We start from the raw sequence: 22,037 nt of genomic DNA on the forward strand, positions 1-22,037 counted from the left end.
GAATTTCTTATCGTCAACTCACGGGCAAACAAGCCTGGCGCTGTTAATAGCCTAATGAGTAAAAAGCAAAAACCAGCAGATATAATTAATCTAACTAATGACGAGGTCACAGCATTCCACCGACTGCTGTTTGATACTCTTCTTTTGATTCGATGAAAGCAATAGACGCTCGACTGTGAACACAGAAGCCAAGCGTACGAGTTTCCACAACGTCAAAAACCATCTCTGCCAGTCTCCCGCACCGGAGACGCATCCATCCCAGCTCCAGGTTATTGCCTTGCGCGCAAGCAGCAGCCCGCGTGAAGCCGCTGTCCACACCGACGGGCACCGATATTGCATCACGGCGGCGTGGGGAATTGCCAAGCGGGGGACGTTTCTCCCGCCGCCGGGGCTCGCGCCCGTGAACGAGCGGCGGGTTATTATGATGGCGAGGCCGGCTCCCATCACGCCGCAATAAAATTGGCATCCCCTCCATAACCGCTTTCACTCACGCTCCACTTGGCCAGCGGATCGCGGTCCTCCGGTCCGCGAGCGCCCGGTAATGGATACACCGCCGGCTCATTTTACATGCGGGTCAGCGCCGGGACGGCCGTTATTTACCACCGCCCGTACGGCGATGCGCTCAGCACAGATTTACACAGTTACAGTGGCTCCAGTTACAGCCGTCTGCGAGCGCGCGCGCTACACCCATGCGTGGAATTTTCATTTTCACCGAATCGCGAGACAAATGCAAATGAAATACAGATGAGCCCCTAATAAAGTGCGCGTAGATCCGATCTCCTCATTAGGCTGCGGCACACTCACCGGCCGTGCAGACACAGATAGATTGGCAAAGCAGGAAATGCAATTTGCACATTCTGCCTCAAAACAATTGCTGCAGGCAGCTGCGATAGCCTCATTAATTACCAGCGTGTCGCCGTGGCTGCGAGCTAATGGAAGGCTTTCAAAAACTGGCGTGTGATTAAATGCAATGATGCTGCATGGGAGGGAACTGATGAACCTAAAATGCTTAAAAATAACAACTGTCAGCTTCCAGGAAAACTAGGTGCCTCTGTGGTACCAGACACAACCTGCTAAGAGTGCAAATGAAATGTATAGATTTAGTTGTTGTTTTGCTGGATGCTATGGCAAAATATATATGGCGATCACTTTCTGAAAGGTTCTACATCTTCCAGCCAAGTGGCTCAGCAACAGAGCGAGCGATTCGCAAACGGAAGGTTGCGAGTTCGAACCCTGGATGGGGATTGGGTCAGCCCATTATCTCTCTGTGATCAATAAAATGAGGACCACTTTGTGGGGAAGACAACAGCGGTGGTAGTCCTCATGGATACTCGCCCCGGCCATACGAATCTGGCATTTCTTGCTCTGGCTCGGGGCTGCAAAGGGAAGATGAGAACTGATGACGCCTCGATGCTCATTTTGGGCATGATATCACTTTGATTTTTGATCTTCAAGAAAAAATACGCCGTCTGATTCGGTTACGTTCCGTCCAAGTTATCAATGCGGCACGATTGCTGATTAGCTCATTTATATTCGCATGCGAATCCCCGTGTGTGTGACAGCTGCTGTCGAGAGGCAGGCACGGAGAGCTCCACCAGTGCGCGGTGGCTGGGGGTGCGTATCTCGGAAAAGTGGCGGAGGAGGCTTAAAAACCGCTTAGTGCTGAATGTTGCCTATAAAATAGCGTAGGTTTGTTTTCCCCGTTCACGCTCGCAAAGTACTGTTGTGAAAATAGCCGCGTGCGTCTCCAGGGTAATGTGTCGTAGAGTTGAGTGAAAATTGTCCAGAGGGTCACCACATCAGCCCGCTGTGCTCTCTATTTCCATGCGCAGTGTTTATTCATTTTTAGACGTAGGGCTCTCACGCCCGACGTTCATTCATTATTCATCGCTCTTCACGTTACATCGTCGCGGGGGGTGCAGTGTACATTGTTAACTGTGACTCGACAGAGCACATCAAATCAAGTCATCACATCGTGGGCGAAAATGCCAATCTATTTATAATTTTTTAAGCGAACTGCAGGAGGAGGAGGAAGAACGATGAAAAGCGACATTTTGACAATTTCACACCGGATAGAATCGTCAAAATGCTGCTTTGCTTTTTAATATTTCTCTGGTTTTGCTGAAAAAACTAAATCAATTGCCATATTTACCCACGATGTGACAACTTGATTTGATTGGGTCTATTGCGTGGTGGAGGGTCGCAAATCTTATTGGCGGCAGCAATGTATTTTATTTAGCACGTAGGTTTTAGCAGCCAACATTAAGATCGCGGACGCTGTCGCAGTTAGGCCACGTAATGACTGGTCTCAATTTTGTGTCGTAAAGCCCCTCCACCACCCGACAGGGAGAAACCAATGAGATGGCCACTCGCAGCGTACGAGCGCGTAACGCCACGGCACTTCGATTCGCAATGATCCGCTCGCTACTGCGTCAGGCATCCTCAGGACGAGATGCAGGAAGTTGGGACTGTCGTGGATTGTTATATCGCCAAATCGCGAGGTCACAACGACAAAGGCGCGAGAGCGCGGGGGGGGTTGGGGGGGGGTGAACTCACGGGCGTGGGCCAGGCTGAGGGCCCAGAGGCGCAGGTAGGAGGCCGTGTTGGAGATGCAGCCCAGGCAGTACTCGATGGTGTGGATGGCTTGGTGCACAAACACGTCCCCAAAGTCAAACTGCAGGGAACACAGCGCACGACCCGACCTTCCATGTCATGCGGTTTCGCGGCAGGGCCAGTCCCGCTGTGCGGCGTTACGTAGGCGTTCTGTTTCATTATATGCAAACTATATATATACTAAATACCGCTGAATGTTTTACTCACAATTAGAATGTTACAAGTTCAAAAGCCAGTTTGGGATATACTCGGCTCATCATCCTGCTAGATCATTAAATTGAGTAATACTGCGTGGAAAGTGAATGGTGTCACCCTATGGATCAGCTGCCACTCACACACACGTGGAATTTACATTTTTGGCTTACAAGGTGGCCAACGCAGATGAACGCTGCCCCAATCCTCTGTTTGGTAAAAAAACGCTGGGATTTTCCTTTTAATATCCTTCAAATATTGTCAGCGTATTATCACAGAGTAGCTCCAAATGCGATCCTATCTCTCACGACGTGTGCAATATATAGCCACGACAAATATAAAACATACAGAGCAATTACACTTTGTGATTAAACCAGGAATTGAATGATTCCACGATTTGGTGTTAGGTGCAAACTCCACCACCAAAAATCAGAGATCACGGGTTAGGAAATCATCAAAGATTGCATTTGTGAGAGGCAAAGGGGGGAAAGCGAAGAGAGGCAGCGCCGCCTGAACCTCAACAACATCGTGACCGTGGGGTGGGGAGGGAGGGCAGTTGGGGGTGGGGGGCTGTCTGTCCCCATGAATGCCGCACATTTGCATGCGGTTTTGCCAACGCGGACGTGTCGCAGGAGTGGAACAGCTGGAGTTAAAAGTGGAATGTCTGAAATCACAACGAGGCTCAATTCCTTCCCACCCAAAGCCCCACACGCCACCCCACCGTTTCCACACACAACCGCCATTATGGCCCCTGCACGTGATCTACGGGGTGTAAATGGCCCGCAACGCACGCAGCGTTAAGACAATCTCAACCACGACGGGACGCCACGCGAAGACTTGCGGAAAACACGCGCGCGCACGTCGATGGTTACACACGGAAAGCGAAGCGTGCAAGGGGGGCGTGCGGGGAGCTGCACCAAACCAACTCACCGGCGGCTCCTTCTCCGCAGGCTTAAAAACGTTATGTTCCGTTGTCAGTCGCGAAGTGGACGACAACAACAAAAAAACATCGGTTAATTTGCGACAAGGCCAAAGAAAGTATAAAAAGAGTCAACCCTCGTGTTTGTTAGACGTCACGCCTTTGTGCGAGGCGTTTCTCGTGCTCTCATTCGTGGGAAAAGAACGACAATCGTGCCACCGTGAGGAATATATATTCATAGATATGTACGTGTCAAACGATATGTGCCTCAAAAGCTACATCGCTGAATATTTATTGCATTGTAGAAAGCGTCGAGCTCCATGTTATGACGTGGGACACACCGCCGTGCCGTCACCGTGCGCTGCGGCGTCGGTTAAACGGTTTCAATTAACTCCGTTTAAGAATGCTCCCACGCAGAGGCGATATTACTTCGGCAACCCGGCTGCGAGTGGCGCGGCCGTGCAATCACAACAGCCAGGAACGCCAACCAACCAACCACACAGCAAAACACAAAACTGTTTGCAGAGAAATCATAATCCGCAGCTGGTATTGCCGAAAGGTCACGTTTCTCACGATGCGCACGGGGCTTAAAAACAAAACAAAATAATTCCACGAGTGTCAAGGCGAGCAATTCCCTGCAGTCCCCGGCCTGAGCACAGCCGCGGCGGCTGTGGCAGCCGCCGCGGCCACCGCCACCGCCACCCTCGCTCTTCTTGAAGAACATGACACAGGCGACCGCGGGGGCAGGCTCGCATGCTGCTGTCATGCTCTACTCCTGCAAATCCCCGAGACTGAAGCAAAGCATGTGGCACATCGCTGGGGATTAATACGGCATTTCCTCCGGCCGCCGGGGTTCCGTGGAAAGCTCGCATTGGGGCACATGATCAAGAATTTAGTGAAAAATGACACGGGGGGGGGGGGGGGCATTTGCATGAGCGAGCGTACGGCTCGGGTAATACGGCCCCTAATATATAGGGCAATGAGGCGAGGCATCAATCTACTTCTCGTCCTTGCCGCAACTGCGATCGTTAGTTCCTCCACGCGGGGCCCGGCAGCGCGACGGAAACGAAGCTTCTGGTGCCCTCGCCGAGTTTTGCGAGCGTGGGCAAGGGCACCGCGCTCCAGGGAGCGAGCCGCGTGGCAACGCGGGCGGGGTGGGGGGGCGTCAGAGGAGCGTTAGGGGGCGTGAGCCGGTCGGCTCGGCAACGGGGGGACGCGGAGGGGGGCGGCGGTCTCACCGGCTCCTCCTCGTCCGAGCGGTTGGACAGCTGGTCGTGGTCAATGATGCCCGCGTCCTCCTCCGTAGGCCCGTTCCCTACGCGCACGCCGGCGAAATTCGTGGTTCCCTGCGATGGCACGCGCGCCGAGAGAAAGCAGGCGGTGAGCGGCGCGGGCGGGCGCGGTCGCACGCGGACCGTGACGGCCGCCGGAGCCCAGCGCCGCCTCCCCCTCGTAGCCACGGCGACGCTCGGACGCACGCGGCACCAACGGGGGGCGCGAGCGCCTGGCTGGGCGCGCACGGCCAACGCGTGCCGGTACGGTGCACGCTTTTGACTGCACCTTGCTCGTCTTGCCCACGACGATATAGTGACACGTGGAAATATAGCAGAGCGGCTGCGTCGTTAATGGCATAAATTGTCCAGAATTCAAACGAGTCGAGCCGGCAATCACGTTTGATTTGCCACTCTGGTTGTTATTTTCCATAATTTATGTAACGATGTGCATGCCCGCCGCACAGCTCTGTTTTCGGTGTCTCGTGGCATTCTGAGATGAGTACGGTTGACTATGTATGGTGCGAAAGAAGTCCGACGTACATAAATACACACGCCATATTCATCATGTGTATCCCGGCTAAAAATCTCAAAATATGATAATTAAATGGGTGTGGAAAAAGAAAAAGAAATTAAAATGAAATTCTTTACATGGCTCCCCTACGCCCCTTTATCCATACAAACTATAGAAAAGCAGAAAAGGGCACACTTTGAAAGTGTAAAAAATCTGCATATTATTCCCATTAAAATAAAAAAAAATTAAATTGCAGGAACGAGGCACGCGCACAAACAGATGTGCACGGGTTGTTTCGAAGATCATTAAATGGGAATTTGTGCTTGCGGCATTAAAATTGGCGCAGGCGCCCGGCAACCCAGCTGGAGATTGCAATTTAAGGCCATCCTCCCTCATCCTCCCGCAACAGCCCGCTAACGACGAGTAACGACCTCGCGGCCAACGACAACGCCGACCTCCGCTCTACGACATTTTGCGCTAAGGTGCGACGATTCAGGAATCGCACAGCAGAGGCGGCAGCGGCGGCAGAAGCAGGGGCAGAAGGAGCGCCGGCGGCGGCGTCTGGAGAAGACGGGCCTGCGTGCCGAGGCCGCGGTCTCACCAGGTGACGGCGCCTCCGGTCCTCGTACCAAAGCACGAGCGGCTTGCCCGCCAGCAGCACAGGCACACACAGCAGCGCCAGCACCACCAGGAAGGACTGCAGCCCTCGCTGCACGCAGACAACGCTCGTCAGCGGTGGCAGGAGCCGCTCGCTTGCATTCTCTGGCGACGGCGAGAGCTCCCAGGTGCGCTTCAACTCAGGCAAACGAGCGCGGTTTGTGCCACCTAAATTCACCAATGTCGTATATTGTGGCAAACGCCTTCAAATTCTTCATACAAGTTCATGATTGCGTGGGATTTCATGTTATTTTTTCCACATTAAACAAGCAACACTGACGATTATAAATTGACGAATGTTCCATCAATCAATCAGTGCCCTAATTGCAACCACACAAAACCATCAAAATACTATATTTATCTTACGCTAACGAGGCCTTGTGGCAAACACGGCGCAAATATTACGAGCAACGGTAATAAATACAAATAAAACTGACAATATAATTCAGCGGCAGCTACGTAAACAAAATATGGAATACGTGAGCACCGTTCGTGTTACAATCAGTTGCAGCGGACGCGAGGCCACTGTCTGGAGAGATAGCGGCCACACCAACACGGATTATAACCGCGTTTGTAAAAAGTACCATCAATCATTCTAAAAACCATTACCTCAAAAGTAACGTAAAACCACGATCGTTAACAGAGATGGGACAATCTATAGAAGTGTATTGCCGTGAGGTTGGTCACTCGCCCTACGAAGGTGCCCAGGCCAGACATGCGCTGTCAACATCGCCTATAGCTGCGGACAGAATGTGTAAAAACAAGTGTACGGTTGCTTGTAATCACGGAAAGGTGCTCATCGAGTGCCACATTCATCAGATATACAAACGATTCACGATTACTGCCAAACCCCCCCCCCCCACCCCCAGTACGTACACCAACGGATACCCATTGAAAGCTTGGCATGCGCACACTGCCCTCTCATTCACACACACTGCCCTCTCATTCACACACACTGCCCTCTCATTCACACACACTGCCCTCTCATTCACACACACACACGGCACTGCCCTCTCATTCACACACACACACGGCACTGCCCTCTCATTCACACACACACACGGCACCACACTCTCATTCACACACACACACGGCACAACACTCTCATTCACACATACTGCCCTCTCATTCACACACACACACGGCACTACACTCTCATTCACACACACACACGGCATCACACTCTCATTCACACACACACACGGCACCGCCCTCTCATTCACACACACGCACACTGCCCTCTCAACCACACACACACACACACTGCCCTCTCATTCACACACACACACGGCACTGCCCTCTCATTCACACACACACACGGCACCACACTCTCATTCACACACACACACGGCACAACACTCTCATTCACACATACTGCCCTCTCATTCACACACACACACGGCACTACACTCTCATTCACACACACACACGGCATCACACTCTCATTCACACACACACGGCACCGCCCTCTCATTCACACACACACACGGCACCGCCCTCTCATTCACACACACACACACTGCCCTCTCAACCACACACACACACACTGCCCTCTCATTCTCACACACACACACACTGCCCTCTCATTCACACACACACACGGCACTACACTATCATTCACACACACACACGGCACCGCCCTCTCATTCACACACACGGCACTACACTCTCATTCACACACACACACGGCACTACACTCTCATTCACACACACACGGCACTGCACTCTCATTCACACACACACACGGCACTACACTCTCATTCACACACACACACGGCACAACACTCTCATTCACACACACACACGGCACTACACTCTCATTCACACACACACACACGGCACTTCTTTCTCATTCACACACACACGGCACTACACTCTCATTCACACACACACACGGCACTACACTCTCATTCACACACACACGGCACTACACTCTCATTCACACACACGGCACTTCTTTCTCATTCACACACACACACACGGCACTACACTCTCATTCACACACACACGGCACTACACTCTCATTCACACACATACACACGGCACTTCTTTCTCATTCACACACACACACGGCACTACACTCTCATTCACACACACACACACGGCACTACACTCTCATTCACACACACACACGGCACTACACTCTCATTCACACACACACACGGCACTACACTCTCATTCACACACACACACGGCACTACACTCTCATTCACACACACACACGGCACTACACTCTCATTCACACACACACACGGCACTACACTCTCATTCACACACACACACACACGGCACTTATTTCTCATTCACACACACACATGGCACTACACTCTCATTCACACACACACACGGCACTACACTCTCATTCACACACACACACGGCACTACACTCTCATTCACACACACACACGGCACTACACTCTCATTCACACACACACACGGTACTACACTCTCATTCACACACACACACACACGGCACTGCCCACTCGTCCCGCTCACACACGGCCCTCATCACTAAACCTGCCGGATTATTAATCTGCTGTTTACAAGAGCGACAATCACAGGGACAACTTAAGAGTATTTTTCTTCAACAACGATGAAGTGATTTCTAAACGACAAAACAGTAAAGATCTCACGAGGTGTTATCGAATAAAACTGCCATTATTTCAAACTACAGATGTATGTGGATACTTCTAATGATAAGAGAATTGAGAAAATGCAAAAGTTCATCGCGTAAAAACTTTGTTGGGCCAAATAAAGTCTCCCAATGTATTCTGTCGGTCAACGCAAGTGCACGTGTAGAGAGAGCCCTTTTGACAAGCCACAGCAGGATGAAGTTCTCGCCCCCGGGGCCGTGAGGGAAGATTTGACCATACTTCACCACGCTGGCCAGGAGCGGGGGTTGGTGAAGACGGGGAGCACAGACGTTGTGGGACCGCACGTGAGGGCGCGCAAGTCCAGTCGCACAATCTACCTTGCTGCACTCCTCTACTCACCACGAAGGCCGGCGGCAGCCTATAACGCCCGTAGCGAATGGTGGTCACCCATCCAAGCACAGTCCACGCTCAACACCTGCTTAGAGCTTCCGAGATGTGACACAACCGGGAGGGAACATTCCGGGAAATTGGTCACGGGCTCTAGGCCGTTGGGTGTCCGACCTTTCTGGACTCGCAGGCCACCGCCAACCCTTTGATGAAAAAGCTGCGGCCCGCCACGCAGGAGAAAACGCGGCGCTTTGAAAATAAAAATAGAATCTGCCACAGTTGGGCGGACCACCGGCGCCACGCGCGGTGGGCACCGCCGCGACGGGCGGCGACGGGCGACGCGCTTCCTCCCCTCCTGAAAACATTCAAACAGCCCGAGCGAGCGCAAAGAGCGTGCTGACCTGTCCCTTGTAGATATTAGGGCCTGAGTCGCTGTATGTGAAGAGGAACATGTTGATGAAGGCAATGAGCAGGCTGGGCGCATGCTTGGACTCGTGCACCGTATAGTTGCACCACTTGTAGAAGATGAGAATGACCAGGTAGCCAAAGAGCGACAGCATGAAGATCATCTCTGGGATGAACTGCAGGTAGATGTTCCACTTCTTCTGGAAGTAACTATGAAGGGCATTTGGGAAGGAAGCAACAGTTAAAACACACGCATTTTACCCGCCATACACTTCACGATAAAACTACAATAGCTGGCGGACAAACCAAGTCAAAGAGAGTTCCTGCTGCTCGAATGAGCATGGAGGCGATACTCATCTCCAGTTTACAACGCTGCAGAGCCAGTGGTGCATATTCCATATTCCTATGGCAGGGGGCTAGTCTATCCATAGGATAACCAGTGTGAACTTCCCCACAAAGTGGTACCTATTAGATCCACCCTGGAGTGATGATGGGCCAAGTCAACCCCTCACCAGGTTGTGATCTTGCAACCCTCTGTGAACCACTTATTCACCCTCCAATCCACCAGGCCAGATTAGGGCATGTTAGCCGGTTCAATGTAAGTTGAGATTATTATTTAAACCCAACGTTGCCACTTTGCTCTGAACAAATCGCCCAAAAATATACCGGCAGTCTAGCAGCCAATCACGTGATTGGCTGGCGGGTCTCTGGGGGACGGGCGAGGGAATGGGAAATGAATCACATTACAGATCGAGCATACGAACAGTAGTTTACGAAATTGCGGTTTCTGATTAGTGTGATGATGGGTGTGTTTATTATGCACAGTGGCACAATAACATTCCCATGTTCGCACCAGATCGTGATTACCTGAGCGTAAGAATATTCCAACCAAATCAACGCGCGTGACATTCATTCATTCATTCACGCTCGGCGTGTTTACGAGAGCAAGGCAGGAGCGTACATGTGGTTGAAGAGGCTCAGGACGACTCCGAACACCATGTGGATGATGCCCAGGGTAACCGACATCTTCATCTTGTACGAGTTGAGAAAGGTGAGGCGATTGGATGCGACGTTCCAGATCTGCAAAAACCGCGGACAATCGTCAAAAATCCAATTTGCACGGAGACAAGAACACCGCGAAACTGCGGCCACCCCCCGACCATGGCGATGGATGCGCGCAAAGTTCACGCACCCTACCGTGACCAACCACGGCTCGGGTTACGTAGTCACTTGAAAAGCTTGAAAATGGCAGGAAATCCGTGGCGAGAAACAGCACTCGTCAAGGTCAGGATGCCGGAGGTATAGCGGGCGGAAGTTTAATTGGCTTGTAAACTGCCCAATTATGCAACGTAATGGGAATGCTGCAGCTTTGGTGGAGGAATGTTAAGTACTCACGGGGTCGATCCCGAACGGATAAGGACCGCCAAACACGTTGGGGACAGCTGGGTCAAGCTGCAGGATGGAGTTGCCCTTTAGATCCGCAATCCTGCAATTCGACATAGAGCGGAGTAAACATTGCCAGCTGTTCACGAACACTGCCCGTCACGCTTAATACCAAACTTCACAAAGCAAAGTTCCCATTTTACAAAAGAAAGCACTTGATTGGAAATCTACTCTGTCAGACTCTGGGAATGCATTGTTTAATAGACAGTGATTTTTATATAACACCTATCTAATATACGGTTACAATTTCAGCCAATAGGACGATGGGGATCAGAATATTTATTTAACTAAAAAGATTCATAAGAATTGTATTTTCCAAAACAATCACCCGTGTTCTGATTGGCTGGTCGTGATTGGCTCCTTCCTCCCTTACGTCACACAGCGCAAGTGGGATGGGCGTCGCCTAGCGACCGGTACTTCCGTTGTTCAGTACATGTGGCGCTCGCGCCATTCTGACAGCGCAAGTCTAGCACAAACGTGCTGTCTTTCACAGACGCAGTGATCAGTAGTTTCGCAGTGGGTAGCAACGTTGCCACGTGCGATCCAAATCGAGTAATTTCCAGGCAATTATCGAAGTTCGACAATGTGGACCATGACGCCCGCACGCAATGGCAAACTCTCTCCGAACTGCGTCACGTGATCTCTGAAGTCCACTGTAGGAGCAGACGGCGAGTAGTAATTTTACGTCTATTACCAGGCCGCAGTATTAATCAGGGCGGCCCGCCGGTTTCGAACCACCGACGTCCGCAACGTGCGGCGAACGCGTCACAACTGGGCTTCGTCACCGCCACGAATAACGAAAGGTCACAAGACTGTGAGCTGCCATCTCCGGACAGCGATGTGAAAGTCTGCCCCGAGCGAAGAGGGAAGCACGCACGTCCAGTTCTTGGAGGCGAACATGGCACGGGGACTCCAGGAGGATCCGAACAGGTCCAGCGACTTGGAGAAGCAGTCGTTGTAGATGAGGCCCGTGTAGATGGAGAAGAGCCCCATGAGCAGGATGATGTAGCGCCCAGCGAAGAAGGTGTTCCAGATCTGCCGAGGAGGCGGGGAGCACAGATAAGGTGACGGGATGACCTCCGCATCGGAAACTATGGACAGACGTTTTGGTGACGCTGCGGCCGCCACACGCTGGCGGTGGTGGACAGGCAGAAAAAAAACGGGAAAAAGTTAACACATTCGTAAATAACGACACAGTGTGGTCCTCTAAGACAAACAGCACTTAAGGACACTGTGTGCTGGCCTAAAACGGTAAAAATTTGCCAAACTAAAACAATTCCACCACAAGTTAGTTGATGGGGAAACGTCGCCGGGACTAGAAGCAATAGATTAGGATCCGTGCCGTACCGGCCATGTGTCGATTTACCCCTTAATCTTTCAAGACCCCGTTACATTGTGTACTTTTTAATGCGAGGAGAAAACACCGCATTCTAATGTGAATCTCGTTGGGATGCACAGCCTTCAACAAATAATCATAATAATAAAATGGGTAAAAATAAATAAAAGGCAACGTTTTGGACAACATCCCCTGCTCCAGAGCACATGCATTCTAAGATTCCCGGGGAGAAACCTGCCGCTTTCACAGCCGCCCCCTTTCCGTGCCCTCTCTGACGACATCCGAAAAGGGCGGCGCTTTAATGTTGGCAACACAAATGCGTCCGTTCAACAGCCACGCACATCGACGGGCGGCGAGACACCGCGTCGTAAACACTGCGGGGAAGCGGAGAGTCGCGCACGGGTCACAGAAACCGAACACAACGACGACGTCCATTAGCGGTGCGCCAGACACGTAACCGACGTCTCGCCCAGAAGCGAAACGGCCAAGAGAGCAATGACCGGCACGCGCAGTGCGGGGGGGGTGGTGGTGTGCCGACAAGCAGTCACCTCGCTCTCGATGCGCTGCGCCATGAGGCGGCTCTCGCGAATCACCATCCACAGAGCAAACGCCGTCATGAGCGTCCCGTGGCCCCAGTCGCCGAACATGACGGCGAACAGGAAGGGGAAGGTGATGATGGTGTACGGGGCTGAGGACACACAACACCAAAAGGTCAACGGGCGGCGTCGTGCGCAATATCAGTCGCAATGTTACCAAGCGGACAAAACGCCTCCTTCACATCCACGTCCCATCGGCCACGAAGCCTTCTTCCTAGCAGAGCGGCATTGGTGCAACGCAAGCAAACTCTGGACCGGTGTCGCCATTCGGTGTCTCATCAGCGGGCAAACATAGATGTTCAATGCAGAGCCTTTCCAGAGGAGAATATTCTCAACAGATTCAATATGGCTGGAAACCCGAACCAACGTCCCCAGTTTTATTCCACATGCATTGTGTCGCGAGGCAGTCTATTATTCAAAACTCTCACGTGGCAATGTATCACGTTGTGTTAGAGAACGAGCCGCAGATGGGGATATCACAGAACTGCTTCTGAGATGCCTTCAACTCTACCTACACGACGTGGGGGCTATGCTTTTTACCAAATGCCGTGCAACGGGTAAATGTTCGTTGCCTACAAAAAGAGAATAATTATTAGGGGTGGAATTTTGCCAAATTCCATGACATGTCTAAATTAATAACGTGGGATGTTTGAGCAGGAGTCGGTGAGCGGGCCGACACCGGTTGAGACTCTAGAATTGTGACGCTGGTTTCTTCACTGGTGGCTTTGCTGGATCGAAAGGAGAATCTCTGCAACCTGCCTTGAGCCCACCCGTCGGCTGGACAAATATATTACTGTACAGACAGCCCATGTCAGATGTGGAAAGAATGCGCAGTAGCGCATCAGCAAATATTAAAAACGTAGGAAAACTGAACCACACCCAGTTTACAATACAACTCCAAACATCAATAAATGACATATCCTGTAACTTACAATTGTAAATGAGAACAACCAATGCACAAACATAGACAAAACCAGCAACAATACATTGTTGTGCGCAGAAACGCATTGTGGTGCAGCATGTGGACACGAGGACCCAGCACACGCGCCGTACATTACACATCCCTACTGTACGTTAGACATTCCGAGTGCTTGCGCAGCAAGAACATGTCTTCTAAACGAAGACCGGGCTTTGGTCTGGCACAGGAGCCGCGGACGTTGAGAGCGATGTGCGCGCGTGTGTTCTTTACACCGTGCGGCACTCTCCGCCCAACGATCGGGGAAAGCCGAGCAAACACGCGAGGGCCTTACACCGCAAGGGTAACCAGTTGAAGGCCGCAACATCCCAGCGAGATTCAGATTAGAAGGCCATTCTCTTGTTGCATTAAAAAGTACATAGTGTAACCGGCTCTTGAGAAATTAAGGGGTAACGCAACACTTGCCTAGCGTGAAATGGATCAAAATCTAAAGCTTCAAATTTTAATTTGCACATGCCTGTGTTATACATATATATAATCCCATATACACATATATACACACCTGCGCGGACACTTCACACACACAACAAACACGGTCCCTTACACACGAATTGTAATTCCAAGGACAAATCTGTACTTTCATTTGCCCCAGTTTCCATAACATTTGTATCATAACTACTGGCAGGATAACAACCTTCTACAAGGCACAGTGACATCGAAGCTCGCACCACACATTCCGTAAAACACATTGATTATCACGTGAACATCCACAGCAGAGTGCAACATTCATTTGATGAATATTGGCAGCAACGCACCCCGAGCGATAACGACTTGAGTCTGAACATCATCCGACAGCCGCGACGTTGAGCTCTCTCACCGGCCTAAATACGCCGCCACCGCATCAAGAGGAGCAACGCCGGCCAGGCAAAACAATTATTCCTTAAATTGATTTGAAATTCGACAAAGGAGGGGAGAGGCCTCGAGGGGAGAAGCCTCGAGATGAGATCCACAATGGGCGAGACAATTGCCTTGACGAATGACTGGGAAGAGAACGATGAACGATGTGGAGGCCGACCGACCCCACGTGAGCAACCCTGGGATCAGGAACGCTTTCTCTACAGTTGACCACACGCACCGTCTCCATGTGCTCCGTGTCCTTCCTCAAAGACGTCGGAGAGATCGAGGCCTCACTTTTATTTCGACTCTGTCTGATTTTAATCAAGATGTCTGCGTTGAATTGTCTCAATTGCATCCAGTTGTTCAAACTACTAAATACACGCAAGCAAGTAGAGTATGGAATAATGCATTATCTATAGCTTGATTAAGTTATGATTATAATGAAAGCAACAAACCAATTTTATTAAACAAGAACGTGTTGAGTCCTAAACGTTACCTGCAAATTACGCGTCATATGACAAAGACTATAAAAAAATCTGAAAAGTGCAGGAAAAAGCAAGGGGAAGTGGGTGATTGTAATTAGCGAGAGACAGAATGGGGAACACGTGGATCGGAGTGCACACGCAAAACAAGACGCACATCTTATTGACGGCTAAAACCAAGTGGGCAGGAGGAGTCCCGAGAGGGATGCTGGCCGGTGGCCGAGACAAATAGCGGAGCGGCGGTCACAGGAGGGGACGTGCCAGCGAGGTCATCCACCACCAGCACCGCGGAGATGGAGCGGTGAGATACACCGTGCGCAGGAGTGAGATGGAGCGTCGCATCGCGAGACCGCGAGCGGTGGGGCTTGGGGGAAGCCTTCATCCGGCAGTGGATAGATGATGGCTGATGATATCTATGAGGTGGTTATTGCTCATTGAAACCTGCAAGTCGGTAAAGCTCCTACACTCAGTTACAAGCTGTTCTTGTTGTTGTTCAGATATAAAAAAATTGAAGAAAAATTCTGAACACATTTGCAAAAATTAAACACGCACTCAAAGCGCGCACGCGAAGGCTGTTACGGTGATTAGCATCGCTCACGATGCAGCTCTAAAAGCACTCCGGTAAGCTTCTTTAAGTCCTGACTTTTGTACAAAAACACGTCCCCGCAAAACCAAAACACATTACGGCGCCGGAGGGCATCGCTGATCCATGGCTGCAACGAGCCGATGGCCACGTGTCACGGACGCAAGAGTGCGTGCCGTCTCTCGTGCTTTGCGCGCTACACTCGCTACGTGCTTCGGGCTACGCGCTGCAGCCTGCAAGGCACCACAGCGACACATGCACACATTGCAAAGACAAACATGGAAACATTCTAATACGATTTAAAACTTACGCGTTTTCTGACTTGAAAGGGAATTAATCGTCGATTCATAATGCTTCGTTGCCAAAAAGCAAGCTTTACTCGGCAAGCTTTATCACTGGCAGTCTTGGACAATTATGGTTGGTGAATAAACTCAAATGAAATGCATTATTGATGAACACAAACAAAAGACTTGTTTATATATGTATATAAAAACATTGGGGCGTTTGACTGCACGAATATTATGCACCAGGCACCAAATACAGCGTTTAAAAATACATTACTAGATCGTGTCCCCTTTATAATGATTACTTTATTTTACATTGCCAAACACATTTAATTAACACCTTCACTCGCTACCTTGAATAAACACAGACAGCCGCAGAGTAAAGTAGACCCGTGCCCTTTTGCACGGCGAGAGCGCTGCATGCACAGCTGTGGATGCAGCCATGGTGCGGTGGTTCGAACACGGCGCTCTGTGAACCTCTGCCAAGCCCCACTTCTGAAGACGAGGACCTCCCCACGCCGTGTTGGGCACGGGAGACGTTCTGACCATACTTCACCGATGTGATCACTGCGGCAGGTCAGAGAGGGACCCGGGACCAGTTCCGACCAGTTTAGAGATCACTCGCCGGTCGTGCGTGACTCTGGCCAGGAATCAAACTCGGATCACCGGGGTATGGAGCGCGGCGCACTCACCGCTGCACCACCAGGCAAGCTTCGCGTTACCGGAGATGGCAACCTTTTTTTTGGCTCTCGTGGGAATCTGCACAATTATGTTTATATATAAATTGGTCGGAGCAAACCGTCGGTACTGGTTAATTTGATGCAATTAATATTCGCGTATGTATAATTTGATGCAATTAAACTTCGTGTATGTATAATTTGATGTAATGAATATTTGTTTATGTGGAAGCAGTATTTCCTACGTAGTCTGTAACGCGTTTGTTGTCACCGATTTATATCTGGTTGCCTCTGCTGTCCCTTTGGCTTTGCTGCCGTACGCTCTATTTCATGTTTTTTGCTTTTGTCGCACAGGGGACCCAGCTCACTGTGGGAAATGGTGCTCTCGTGGCCTCTCGAATTCTCACCACGATACAGAAAACAAACGTGAACTTCAAACTACCTGCCAATCAATTAAATTCACGTGAGGGTTCGCTGCGAGGCGCGAAGAGGCCGGCTGTGCGCACACAAGTGGCGGTTGACCTTGTCGGGTAATTTTGGCAAACTCGAAAATTCCCCCCGCAAAATGACCATCCTGATATTACGCGCGGTGATCACCGCCCCCCCCACTACCGGAAGACTCATGCCCCATTGCAGGCCGGGAGCAGAGTCACCTTTTGCCCACAGGGACAGCTGCCACCGGGGGTGCCCTTTCAAATGCGTTGACACGAGGTACGATGTGAAGCGCTCCGAGGCATCTCGGCGTGTAGGAGGGTGACTCTCAAACACAAAACGAGTGTCGTCGTCGCCACGCACCTGGGTTGATCTCGCGGTAGTTCCCCACGCCGTACGCGTCAACGATGTTCTGAAATCCGGCCGTGAACTTGTTCGTGCGGTTGAAGGTGGGAGGCGTCTGTTTGGTTTGCATCCGGTTTAAAATGGATGGAACAGTCGATCCACTTTGCTCCTGGAAAAAAAAGATTGTGAAGAATCAAATAATAGCAGCAGCAAAGCAGCTCGCGCTCAGAGGTGGCAAAAGTCACCCTGAAGCTGGCTTGTTCATCGTAAAGCCCGACACATGAATCCTCATCCCTGCTGTAGGAGTCGAAACTAGAACACAAATCTATTTATTTTTACAACGTAAGGCCCACTGAGCTATGTAGCTCTTTTTCAGAAGCGACCTGGCCACAAATGGTAGCTCAACGAAGTGGCTAATCATGTGGAAATTTATAGCAGCCAAATACTCTAAATGTGTGATTCTAAATGTGGAGGGAAAACACCGGGGACCTGAAGAAAATCCACACGACCACGGGGAGAGAGACACGCAAACTCCAAATATGTCAGGGTCCAGCGGCTTGAACCCACGACCTCCTGTACACCAGGCGAGGTAGTTAACATCTCGTCACCATGGGTGAGCGTGGTAGGTGCATAAACAGAGGGCACGACGCACTATTCTAAGCAACTGCTAAGCTAATGAGTCTGCCCACTAAATGGCACGATCACTCCACACTGGTCGACACCAACCGTACCCAGGTGGACAATGAGACGGGAGCAGACAAGTTCTATCAACTCAGCTCTGTATGATCTGACACGGCTGGCCTGCGGAGTAATTAGCGTAACAAAAACGACCAAATCGCAAACATGCCAGGTCAATGTCACACACATCACGTTCCTATCGATTTTACTGTAAGATGCTCGTCATTCTACATCTCGCAATCAAAGTGCAGCACAAGGATGGGCAACACGGATGGGCAACACGGCAATAAAACGGGGAAAAATTATCCCCCTCACAAAACACGAGGCTGCTTGGGCAAGTGGGCTGTGACCCGGCCTGGCAAGCAGAGACCACAACACATGGAATGCAATTATTGGTTGGTTGCGATTACTTGCTGGATATACACATTCATCGACGGCCACTTACAATATTTTTCAAATCCTTAAACTACCCTTGCTTAACCGACACATCCATGGTTAGTTGTAGGGTCAGATGGCGCGAGTACAAAGCGTGCCGCGCACCCTCCTCCACGCGACATGGCCAAATTATCAAGTTGTCACGTGATGAACAAACGTGCCAATGTATTGCACCAGCTTGAGCAGCAGCACCAGCGGTCCTGGAGAGCAGTCTCACACAGCATTCAACAATTTGGAGTGGGCGTTGTGCGCTTAGTGGCAGCCAGCATCAACAGGCAGTTGTCACAATCGCCGACACGCATTTTGCTCACGCGATCAATTTCAAAAATCAATTATGACTCGTAATATTGGTCGCGAAGGCCCGCCACGTGTGAATTATACCGACACGTTTGTTTTCATCACCGTCACCGCGCGACTGCCGACGTAATGGAAGTCGCCCGTCAGTCATTCCGGTCTCAACTCGAGAATTCAAAGTGCCGGGTTGAGCTGACGTGGTCGCGGCCAACCCCCCTGAATTTCCCGGTCCTCAAATGATGCCTCGGTGCTCATCTCCCATTTACAGCCCTGAGCCAGCGGTGAAAATTCCTCATTCCCATGATAGAGGCGAGCCTGTCCACAGTACAAGCACTGTGGAGACTTATTTTATCAACCTCCAAAGCACGATTTGAACTCGCGACCTTCTGGCTGCCGGAGTCCATCACCACCCCGGTGAATACCAACATGGCCTCTTGGTGAGCATGCAGAGCGAGCCGCAGCGTGGGGGGGGGGGGGCACGGGCGCGCGGGCCGAGCCGGACGTACCGTCCCCCTCCGCAGGGCGAACTGGATGGAGTCCAGGTCTCCGACGGGACACCACACCTCGGCGATGAGGCACTTCTGCGTGACGTCAATGTTACACAGGTTGAGGGTGTGGTAGATGGCCTTCATCTTGCGCACCCTGATGGACCAGATGCGGATGTTCTGTGCGGCCGAGGCCAGCACGCGCTGACGGTGGTCGTCCGTCTGGTTGAGCACCTGAAGAGGCAGAGAGACACCTGGGTCCAGCGAGGCCTATAGGTCGAGTTTAAAGCTATTTATTTATTTTCTCGCCGTCATTTTAACAATTTTACAAACTGCGGACAGAAACACGAATGCGATGACGTACATTATTCACGCGATTGTTATTTTCTCTGCAACGTTGGTAATGAGTACATTCTGCTATGTATTCTATCGTCTGTTGTAGAATAGAGGACATATCTTATAGAGAGGGTCCTTGCGTATACAAACAGGCAGTTCACCGACATGATTCAAGAAAGCCTGACTGCTGATGAGACACGGTGTGCTGAGAACAGTCCAGAGTTTTGCGTGCACCAAATCAATGCCGATGATAGGATTTGTAAACGTGCTGAGAAAGCACTCAACCTCTGTGTGCTGTGAAGTAGGGCCGTGGCCCGGAACGTCGCTGCAGTGTTTTTGTGTATTGTGCACCACTGCCAATGCAGTAACACCAAATACGATTAAGCAATTACGAAGCAGACATTTTGGCTGCATATCTATATTGTTAATTATAATCCTCACTGATTATTTTGAGTTCAGTTTGGGGTTAATCCAACATTAATTTGGCAATGAAACGTGAGAAATGTAAAGTCATTGCAAACCCAAGGGGGTTTTGTCCAGCTGCCTGTGCAGAAGATATACGAGCGACTCCTCACAAGTCTTCTCTGAATTCAAATCACTTCACTTTTCACTCTCCATTAATCTCACACACCATCATCCTTCATATTTATGCAATGCTTGCACAAGTTTATCCTCCTCCCCACTTGTCTCTACATGCGTCTGTGCAACTAATCCTTCGCACATCCATCCACATGAAAAATCCAAGTACCTTGCTTTACACATCCCATCAGCCGCCACGTGACCTTTTTGGGAGTGTTGCTTTGTTTTCAGCGGCATCGGTTCAACACAAACAAAACTGTGGACCGTTTTCAACATTCATCGTCTTGACTGCAGAGGCAGGATTTGTTTCAATCAAAGCCGGTGAACTGCCAGATGTTTATAGGCAAGGGCCCTCTCTGTTTGACACGGCTCCCCGTGTAACGCAAGCTGTGAAGTCTTGCCAACGTGTGCTCACAACTACGTCCACGCGCCTGAGTGCCGCGACCAGGATGGGTGGTCTTGCTGTGAAGCGCAACCGACTGTAGAAGGATCCAAGTCTTGCCATGAATCACAGCTTCCTTTGCCACTTAAAACCCCCGATGTGAATGGTAATTTTCCACTTTAATTCCCACTAAAGATGCAAAAAACAGACGTCAAGGACACTTAGCAGATTGCTGCACAGATGCTTAACCTAATAATAGGCTGTGTCATGATTTAATTATCGTGCCACACACAGCATTTTTTTTTGGAACGAACCAAAGTTCCACGAGTTCAATCCCAAGTCACCAACACAACGCGCACCCACATCAGAGGTTTACAGCCACACGAGCCGCGCACTCACAACGCGAGTTGTCTACACGAGGTGCGAGTATGGATTTAAAGTGGCAGAGCTTAGTACCGTCTGTAGGTCATCGATACGGTTATTGACTCCCGCCTCCATTTCCTTCCTCTCCAGAGGCGTCTCTGGGCATGGGTATAGCGTCGCACGGAATCTGCAAACAACACAACGCAGGCCTCTTACCCAGCCGGCGGGCATTCTACACTGGGCAGGGCTGGGCAGGGCGGGGTGGGGCAGGGGGGGGCGGGGTGGGGCTGGGCTGGGTGGGGTGGGGCTGGGCAGGGTGGGGGGGTTCCCTGCCCTACCGCTGGATTGTGGGAAGCTAAGCGAGCAGCAGCGGCCGGCGGCTCGAATGTTTTGTGGGGCGACGGTGGCGCGGCAGTAGCGGGGGGGGGAAGGTTTACATGAATTCTGTACCGCGTTGCTAATGGATTGTGCGCCGCATGCACGCACGCGAACGTGTCTGTTGACCACAGACGTATTCCGGCGTTACGCCGAGTTGATTCCACCGACGAATGAGAGTGGCCCAAGCGTGCGTTTGGAAGCGAAGGGCGACATTATATTGTGGAAACGCTTCACTGCATTGGGTATAAATTCTGTCAAAACGAGTAACAATGCTGCTGAAGGATCGCGGGCTGTGCCCTTCCAATGCTGCAACGTTGGCTCTTAGCGCAACGCACGTCATCAGCATTATTTGAGACTGCTGAATTCCAGGTAAAGGCATGGATTTTTTCGCCAGCCTGCGCTCACCTTCAACGGTTGCACGCGAAATTAAACGATTGCACGAGTGTCAAATTTCTCGTGGCAAGGCGTGCGATTGTGTAGATACGTTACGAGTATTATTCAAATCCGCGGTGGATATTACACAACCCCATGGGGAGAACCGGTCCATCCAAGGGGCGATCAATG

The 22,037-nt window shown here is 50.9% G+C and overlaps 1 protein-coding gene across 8 annotated transcripts in view; it reads right to left on the reverse strand.

Moving 5' to 3' along the window:
* Positions 1-22,037, reverse strand: part of LOC116950657 (V-type proton ATPase 116 kDa subunit a 1-like) — a 76,160-nt gene that overhangs the window by 32,484 nt on the left and 21,639 nt on the right. For 2 of the 8 annotated variants that reach the window (XM_032968644.2, XM_032968635.2), the window contains exons 9-20: positions 21,189-21,282; positions 19,457-19,669; positions 17,562-17,712; positions 12,880-13,019; positions 11,873-12,030; positions 10,948-11,038; positions 10,514-10,632; positions 9,549-9,762; positions 6,111-6,218; positions 4,963-5,070; positions 3,736-3,756; positions 2,557-2,674 (exon numbers count right to left, since the gene is read on the reverse strand). In XM_032968644.2, the coding sequence (XP_032824535.1) occupies positions 2,557-2,674; positions 3,736-3,756; positions 4,963-5,070; positions 6,111-6,218; positions 9,549-9,762; positions 10,514-10,632; positions 10,948-11,038; positions 11,873-12,030; positions 12,880-13,019; positions 17,562-17,712; positions 19,457-19,669; positions 21,189-21,282 (1,535 nt within the window). Of the gene's footprint in view, positions 1-2,556; positions 2,675-3,735; positions 3,757-4,962; positions 5,071-6,014; positions 6,219-9,548; positions 9,763-10,513; positions 10,633-10,947; positions 11,039-11,872; positions 12,031-12,879; positions 13,020-17,561; positions 17,713-19,456; positions 19,670-21,188; positions 21,283-22,037 lie in introns of all 8 variants that reach the window. The other 6 variants (XM_032968613.2, XM_032968603.2, XM_032968663.2 and 3 more) reach the window with 3 other exon arrangements.

This window comes from Petromyzon marinus, chromosome 2, assembly GCF_048934315.1.
Source record: "Petromyzon marinus isolate PM22_M1 ecotype Great Lakes invasive population chromosome 2, UKy_Petmar_22M1.pri1.0, whole genome shotgun sequence".
Taxonomy (NCBI): Eukaryota; Metazoa; Chordata; class Hyperoartia; order Petromyzontiformes; family Petromyzontidae; genus Petromyzon; species Petromyzon marinus.